Genomic DNA, 9,202 nt, shown 5'->3' on the forward strand with positions numbered 1-9,202 from the left:
CTCCCCTTCCGATCTTCATTTTTCCAAGCTCTGGACACACCTGAAGTTCTGGATTCAGTTAGAACTGCCACATCTGAGATGAGCAATAAACAGAGAGGCAGGTTCAGATGACAACCACAGAGGATGTTACAGGAACCGGGGCTGCTTTATCTGGGCAATGGAAGTCTGAGATTGCAGGGGCTGGGGATGGCACTATTGGTTCCTGTCCTCACCACGGAATTGGCTTACTAAGTGCTTGGAGAAAGCTGTAGGAGTCAGACCCAGGTTTAGGTACAAGAGCCTTCTAGCACCCAGACCTGCTGCCCTGGGAGGAGACTGGGCTTCCTGCAGCTGGGCAGGTAGCTGGGTAATTCCTGGCAGGAGAATCATAGACACAGAGGGGTAGGGGGCCTAAAGCACCCTCACCAGAGCCACTGCGGGAAAGTTGAAAAGGCTCAGATGATTGTGAGAGACCCCGTATGGCAGCACCCACTCCCTCAAGTGAACCATGCTGGCCTGGTGGAGACACTGGATCAGTGTCCCTCTGAATCATTTGGGTTGGGGAAGAAACTGAAAAAATACCAGTGCTTGCCCCCACCCCCAGAGACTTTGATTTAATAGGTTTGGGTGGAGTCTCAGCACCAGTATTTTTCTTTTAAAGCTCTCCAGACAATTTCAATGAGTAGCCAGAGGTGAGGATCGCTGATCTAGACCAGCACATCAGCCCCCTGCCACCGGGGAGCTCGTTAGAAGGGAGAGGCTGGGAATTCCCTGGTGGCGCAGGGGTTAAGAATCTGCCTGCCAATGCAGGGGACACGGGTTTGATCCCTGGTCCAAGAAGATCCCACATGCCGCGGAGCAGCTAAGCCCGTGCGCCACAACTACTGAGCCCATGTGCCACGACTACTGAAGCCCGGGCGCCTAGAGCCCGTGCTCCACAGCAAGAGAAGCCACCACAGTGATAAGCCCGTGCACCGCAACGAGGAGTAGCCCCTGCTCGCTGCAACTAGAGGAAGCCCGCGCACGGCAACAAAGACCCAATGCAGCCAAAATAAAATAAATAAATAAATGAAAGAAAGAAAGGAGAGCTCTCAGGATCTGCCCCAGACCTACCGAATCAGAAACTCCAGGAGCGGGGCCAGCAGTCTGCATGGAACAAGCCCTCTGAGTGCTTCTGATGCACAACGACGAACTTTCAGGCCTTTTCTAGCTCTAAGAGTCTCAGAACCTCAGGGAAACAAAGGTCGATAATGGCTTACCCTCTTCACCAAGGATGTGCGTTCATGGTTGAACCTGCTTAAAGAGCAAACCAGTCAAACCAGTCAAACCTGAGATCACAGAATGGCTTCACTTCTTTGTTAGTGTCTCACTTCCTGAAAAATCCAAAACAAAAACTACCCATCTTCAGACTTTTTCAGTAAGTGTTCAGCTTGGCAGCAAACAGTAGTCCTTGAATCAGATGCACCCATCACCTCCTGTCTCAGAAAATCGACTACTTGAGTCCTCAGGACCCTACTGCCTGCTTTATGAGGTCTTCACTTATGGGACCCTGCCATCCCCTTGGCTTTCATCCCATCCCCAGGAGTCGGTGTCAGTACACAGAGGGAAGGACCTGCCAGGCCAGAGCTGGCCCAGCTCACCCAGAGAAGAAAGTGGTGGCAAAGCAGGCTTGAGCAGAAGATGTCAGTCCGGGCACCACTGTTCATTCAGTGGAAAAATGCCAATGTGTCAGTGGTAAAGGGAAGGGAAAACCAAAACCCTGTGTCAGAGGAAGCCCACAGCAGAGGGCTTATTTGCAGGGAGGTAGTTTAGCACTCGGCGCTAGAGGTTCTGGATGAGACCAGAAGGCTGTGAGGATCCCAGGGTTTCCATCCGTCAATTCCACCCCACCCGCTCTGCCCCAGTGTAGAAGAGAAGGAGGGACCCAGGCTCCCCTCAGAGATTTTTCTCCAGGCCTTTCTCTTGGCCTCAGAGCAATTAGAAAGGCCCCAGAACCCAAAAAGGAATCAAGCCCTGGAGAGGAAGTAATGGCAAAAACTAGTATCTCTAGGATACACAGTCAGGTAAGAAGGAAGAGAAACAGTAGTTAGTGAAATCTCAGCCCCATTGAGGGGAAAGCCAGGAGGAGAAGGACACTGGGGGAATGCCGCTCAGGCACACCAGCCATCTTCCTTCTCCCATACCCCTCCCTGCAATTCCCTCTGAGACACTGTCATGAGGATGTCCCAAAGGCACTATCACGTGTTATAACAGGCAACTATTCTGTAAATTCTCTGGACCCTACCTCTTGCTCCAGCTAATGCTGCGGTGACAGTTTCATACAAGCTTCAACCAGCTAAGGGCAGGTACAACCTGTCAGTGGCTCTCCTTGGAATCTGTGCCACCCCTCCCATTTATTGCCCTGGGGCTTCTTTGCAAGAACCTACAAAGACTTATGCATGTGTAAACTGGAAGCATGGGGGTGCCAGGGACTGAATGTAGCCTCCCAAAATTCTAAACTGAAACTGAAACTCTAAGTTGAAATTGAAACTCTAAACTCTACCCCCTCAATGTGATGGTATTAGGAGGTGGTACACTGGGAGTTGATTAGGTCATGAGGGTAGAGCCCCCGTGAATGTGATTAGTTCTCTTAAAAAGGGACCCTCTAGAGGGCTTCCCAGGTGGCGCAGTGGTTGGGAGCCCGCCTGCCAATGCAGGGGACACGGGTTCGTGCCCTGGTCTGGGAACATCCCACATGCCGCGGAGTGCTGGGCCGGTGAGCCATAGCCGCTGAGCTTGCGCGTCTGGAGCCTGTGCCCCGCAACGGGAGAGGTCACAACAGTGAAAGGCTCGCGTACCGCAAAAAGAAATTTAAAAAAAGGGACCCCAGAGAGCTCTCTCACCCTCTTTTCACCATGTGAGGATACAAGAAGTTGGAAGAGGACCCTCACCAGAACTTGACCAGGCTGGCACCCTGATCTTAAGACTTCCAGCCTCCAGAACTACGAGATTAAATTTGTTTTTTATAAGCCACTCAGTATACGGTACTTTTGTTTTTCTGTTTTTTGTTTGTTTATTGACGTATAACTGACTTACAATATTATATTAGTTTCAGGTGTACAACATAGTGATTCGATTTGTATTTTATTTTATTTTGTTTTGTTTTTATTTTTTGACCATGCTGTGTGACTTGCGGGATATTAGTTCCCTGACCACGGATGGAACCCAGGCCCTCGGCACTGAGAGCATGGAGTCCTAACCACTGGACTGCCAGGGAATTCCCTCGGTATCTTTATACATTACAAAATGATCACCACTACGGTACTTTGTTATAGCATCCTAGACTGATTAAGACAGGGAGTTAACAATAGTGGGGCACTCTTGTCCAGCAGGGGTCAGGAGCCAATAGATACATTTCCCCTTTTCATTACCTCTTTTCATTTCATTTCATTTCTCAGAAATGGTTCTGAGATCCATTTCATGAGGCTCCTCAAAAGGTCCTGTGGGATTGAGCATGAGTCACCTGTAGTGGTGGCCAACTGAATGATGCATCTTTATATCATCTTTCCCTTCTTCCCTGTCCACTCCGCTTGTTCTGCATACCTTCTCTCTGGATCTCATTCCCAAATAAACTACCTGCATGAAAAACACTTGATTCAGGCTTTGCTTTGGGGAGAAACTGGCTAAAACAACTGGTTCCAGACTAGAATGAAGACTATCAGGATGGGATTTTGGAGCTGGATCACTTTTTAGTTAGATGGCAAAAAGGATTCCATTGCTGGTAATTCCTGGTGTATGACAGCATCAAATAACTAAGATTCTCACCAGTGGTGGACTGGGATGTGGTAAAAGGTGAAGTGTTGGCATTTGTGATAGCTATGACCCTTTAATGGCACGGGGGCAATGGTAATTTATAAGGATTGGCTGGCTTTTAACTGCTTTGGAAGCCTTCAAAAAAAAGAAAATTATAGGCTCAGGTCAACTAACTAACAACTCAAGGCATACCACGAAAGTCAGAGAGCCTCTTTGGCAATGTCTAAGGAGACTCTCATCTAAGTTGCAGGGCGGACAGTGAGAAAATCAGATACGGGATCTAACTGAGGGTAGCAGAACAGCAAAGGAGACTGAATGCACAGCACCAACAGGTCTCCTATATCAAAGTCAGGACCCTGATAGGAAAAGAGCAAGACTCAGAGACCTGGAATGAGACATCTGTGCGCATGAACCTGAGAATTCTGAACCTCCAGCTTCATCTGAACACTCCAGGTCAGCAGAAGCAACCCTCTCCCCTTGCAGAGATTAGCACCACCATCAAATACTTAAAGGACACAGGGATGGTAGTTTTGTTGGGATAAAGTGATGGATACATTAAGTGTTCATATACTATTCAATTCATTTGTCTGGCTCCTGCAGAAGCCAAACAGAGTGGATGATAACGGGTTACCATAAATTTAACCACATGGTAGCCCCAATCATAGCTGCCATACTGAATGTGGTATATTTACTGGCCAGCTTCTAGCATTGATATGTGACTATTGGTCTGGCAAGTGTGGTCTCTATCCTCCTTGGTAAGGATGGTTTAAAGCAATTTGCCTTTACATGAGGACAGCAGTACACAATCACTGTCTCGCCATAAGATCATGCTAACTCTCCTGTTCTCTAACCAACAGAGTCTGAAGGGAACTCAATTGTCTTGACGTGCTGCCCAACATATGCCAGTCCACTATATTGATGATTTACTAATTGGACTTGATGATCATGAAGTGGTAAGTAGTTTAGTAAGACTAGAAGGTTCAGGCTCCTGTCTGTATGGCTGTTAGTGTGACTGACGCCATCTTGGGCCCTTACAGTTTCTCCTGACCTTTCGCTGACCCTACCCAGGACTGGAGTGTGCAGTGAATCACTTCTCTGTCATCAAGGGCTTTGTAGTTAATAGATATTTCCTAATAATCATTCGGACTAGGTAGCCTCTATTCTCTGTTAGTCCCCAAACAATGATGAAATACCTTCCCTGACATATTCCCAGTGCCCACAAGACTAGTTACCCATTCACAAATCTTAACTTAGGAATGTACGTCCTGTTTCCAAGCACCTACCCCTATACCCTAGGTTAACTATAAAATTATCCCAATGGCCCCTCTGTGGTATGGAAAGCAGCTCGATCCCAATCCCACCCACTGATCCACTGATTATATGGAGCTGCCTCGTTTTTCAGTCTCAAGATGCCTTCTCAGTTTGGTGGGTGCTTTTCATTCCCTCTGTCCTCCAACACTGCAACATTGAAGAAATTTTTAGGGATCCAATAATCTGAGGTATGCCAGAACATCTCCCCTAAAGTGAAGGACGAATAGTTGCATTTTGTATCCCCTACCACTAAGAAGAATGGTAACTGGCAGAACTCTTTAGATTTTGGAGGCAACATATCCCACACATGGGAATATTGCTCCAAACCATTTATTAGGTGACCTGAAGGGCTATCAGTTTTGAGTGGGGTTCAAAGCAAGAGAGAGCTCTATGGCATGTCCAGGCTATATGATTGAAGCTGTCCTGCCACTAAAGCCACATGACACAAAAAAACACAATGAATCCAAAGGCCTCTCCAGTGGATTAGAACGTTGTAGAGAGTCTCTAAAAAGCCCCAATAGGAGGGCTGTAACACAGACTCAGGGTTCCGGAGCCAAACTCTGCCTACTGTGAAAGAGAATGTTATCATTTGAAAAATGGGCTACAGGGCTTGAGCACAGACCCAGCACTGACTATAGGACATCGAGTGACTATTCATCCAGAGCTACTCATCTTGACTGGGTATTATCAGATCCACTGAGTCATAAGATTGGGGGGGCACAGCAGCAATCCATTGTACAATGGGAAAATGGCATATTTGGGATTAGGCCTGAGCAGATCCAAAAGACACATGCTAATTACATCAACTGGTGGTCCAGACTGTCTATGTCCTTTGCTCCAGTGCTTTTCCCTCAACTCATATCTATGGCCTCATGGGAAACTTTCCAAGACCAACTGACAGAGGAACAAAAACTCGGGTCTGATTTTGAATACTTCTTATATATTTGATATTAAAGTATTATTGCTATTTTCAAGTGTAATAATAATGTTGTCATTTTTCAAAAGCATTTAACTCTTAGTGATACATACTAAAATATTTACAGTGAAATTATGTAATGTATGCAACTTGTTTAAAATATCATGAGAGGGGAGATGAATGGGACAGAAATGGCCATGGTTAAGCCTGAGTTAGGGATAGATGGGAGTTCATATACTATTCTATTTACTTATGTGTATGTTCTAAATTCTCTGTAAATCAAAGTTAAAAACAAAAACTCAGTCTGGTCCAGAGATGGGTCAACATGATACACTGGGGTTAGCTGTAAATGGGCTGCTGCTCTATCACAGCCTTACTCAGGGGTGGCCCTAAAGGACACCATGGAGGGAGATCCTTCCCGGACCAGAGCCTTGAGCACCACACCTAGTCAGTCGTTTACTTTGTATGGCAGAAGTGGCCTGATGTCGAGTATACATGGAGCTCTGGACGGTAGTGGTGAATGGCTTGGTTGATCAGGGGCCTGGAAGGAGAAAGATCGGAAAATCAGAGACAAGGAAGTACGGGAAAGAAAATATTGGTGGAAAATTTGGGAAAATAATTAAAGTAACTTTTGTTTCTAGTAATCAAATTATGTTCCTAACAGTGAAAGAAGGGTAATTTGGTTCTTTCATTCTTGAAGATGTTTTCATCTAACACTACCTTAGCCTTTCCAGTCAAAGCTAAGGACAGCAGAGCCTGAGAGTAGCTCTTCCTCTCATGGAACTCTTAGCTTTGTGGTGCCCAGAGCTCTATTCTCTGCCTCTTCATTCTCTAGGTGATCTCCTCCAGTTTTGTGGCTTTCAATATCATTAATATACTCATGTCTATGGAATTTTTATCTCCTCCCAAGCCTCCCCCCTGAATTTAAGTCTAACTGCCTGGTGGACATTTCCACTTAAATACATAACAAGCATCACAAATCTAACACAGTCAGAACCTTGCTTCTGTATCCACACCTTCCTATTCCTCCCCCAGGCTTCTCCATCTCATAAATGACAACTCTATCATTCCAGCTGTTCAGCTCAAAAATACAGCGTCATCCTTGACTTCTCTTTCTCTCATACATCGTATCCATCCATCACCAAATCCTGAGACCTATACCTTCAAAATATATTCAGACTCTAAACGTTTTTCACTACCTCCGTAGCTACGACCCTGGTCCAAGCTGCCTTCACCTCTTGCTCGGATTATTAAAATAACCTCCTCCTCCCCCCTTGCCTCTACACAATCTATTCTCAACACAGGAGCTAGAGTCATCCTGTCAAAATAAATGTATTTCTGATCACATAACTCTTCACAATCCTCCAATGGTTTCCCATTTCACTCAGAGTAAAAGCCAAAGTCCTGGGCTTCCCTGGTGGCGCGGTAGATAAGAATCTGCCTGCCAATGCAGGGGACACAGGTTCATCTTCCTGGTCTGGGAAGATCCCACATGCCACGAAGCAACTAAGCCCATGCGCCACAACTACTGAGCCTGCGCTCTAGAGCCCACGTGCCACAACTACTGAAGCCCTTGTGCCACAACTACTGAAGCCCGAGCACCTAGAGCCTGTGCTCCACAACAAGAGAAGCCACCACAATGAGAAGGCCGCGCACCGCAACGAAAAGTAGTCCCCGCTCGCTGCAACTAGAGAAAGCCTTCGCGCATCAACGAAGACCCAACACAGCCAAAAATAAATAAATAAAAATAAAAAAAGCCAAAGTCCTTAAAATATCCTGCAATGCCCTACACATCATCTGGGATTCTCATCACCTCTCTGATCTCACCTCCTTCCAACTCCTCCTTGCAGTCATGCCATTGCAAATATCTGTCTGTTCTTCCAGAATTCCAGGCACGCCTCATGGCCTTTGCACTTTCTGTTCCCTTGGCCTGGAATGTTCTACTCCTATATGGCTCATTCCCTCTCTACCTTCAGGTCTCTGCTCAAATGCTACTTTATCAGTAAGGCTTCCCTTACCTCCCACAATCTCCCCCTTCCCTCCATTACACTATACCAAGGGTTTTCACAATTTTGGTTTCAGGACCCCTTTACACTCTTAAAAATTGAGGACCCCAAACAGCTTTTGTTTATATGGGTTATATCTCTCTATATTTACTTTGTTAGAAATTAGAACATTTTAAAATATTCATGTATTCATTTAAAAACATTAGCAACCTCATGTTAACAAATATTTTTAATAAAAATAACTATATTATCCAAAACAAAATTAACGAGAGCACTATTTACATTTTTACAAATCTCTTTAATGTCTGGCTTAATAGAAAAATAACTGGATTCTCATACCTGTATCCAATCTGTTGTGATATCACATCCATGTAGCCTCTGGAAAACCCCACTGTATACGCATGAGAGAATGAGAATGAAGGCAAATAATGTCTTAGTATTACTTCCTACAAAAATTGTCTTGACCTCAAGGATCCCCTAAAAGGGTTTTAGGAACACTCAGGAGTCCCTGGCCCCATTTGCAGAACTGTGTACTACACTATATTTTAATAGTTCTTACTGTCATCCAACATAACTATGTATTTACTTGTTTTCTTACTGTCAGTCTCCCCGCACTAAAATGAAAACTCCATGAGATGGAGACTTTGTTCTATCCACTGCTCTAACCCCAGCTCCAAGATCAGTGCCTGCCACATGAGAGGCACCCAGTGAATGAATGAATGAAGAAATGAAGAAAAAAGGAACAACAAATGTTATCATTTTTAGGATTATCTCATCACGAAGAATGCAGTGATGCTGTAAAACACCTCATTTTTAAAACAATTCCATTGATGAATTTATCCAGGAGTCTCAAGTACCTATCGCCCAGATAAGACAATTAACCACCTATGATCAATTTTATTTCATCCACACCCCAACCCAGGCCCCTCTACCAAGGTTCCTTTGAGGCAAACCACAGATATCATCTGTATATGTCTCTGTATCTCTAAACATAAGGACCCTTATTTTCAACATTTTATTATGAAAATATTCAAACATACATAATAGTTGAATTTTTTCCAGTGAAAACTCATGGACTACCAATACCTAAACTCAACCATAACATTTTATTCTATTTGTTGCATAACTATCCATCCTTCCATCTATTTTTTTTTTTTTTTTTTTTTTTTTTGTTTACGGGGCCCCCTCCCTTTTGGTG

General features: G+C 44.9%; 1 protein-coding gene across 1 annotated transcript in view; it reads right to left on the minus strand.

Moving 5' to 3' along the window:
- Positions 1-6,100: 6,100 nt before the first annotated feature.
- Positions 6,101-9,202, minus strand: part of TSACC (TSSK6 activating cochaperone) — a 12,872-nt gene continuing 9,770 nt past the window's right edge. Inside the window, exons 4-5 of the mRNA XM_024748085.1 lie at positions 8,344-8,395; positions 6,101-6,539 (exon numbers count right to left, since the gene is read on the minus strand). Of these exons, the coding sequence (XP_024603853.1) occupies positions 6,455-6,539; positions 8,344-8,395 (137 nt within the window). The 3' untranslated portion in view covers positions 6,101-6,454. The remainder of the gene's footprint in view (positions 6,540-8,343; positions 8,396-9,202) is intronic.

The sequence above is a fragment of the Neophocaena asiaeorientalis genome, unplaced genomic scaffold (genome assembly GCF_003031525.2).
Source record: "Neophocaena asiaeorientalis asiaeorientalis breed wild unplaced genomic scaffold, Neophocaena_asiaeorientalis_V1.1 scaffold76, whole genome shotgun sequence".
NCBI lineage: Eukaryota > Metazoa > Chordata > Mammalia > Artiodactyla > Phocoenidae > Neophocaena > Neophocaena asiaeorientalis.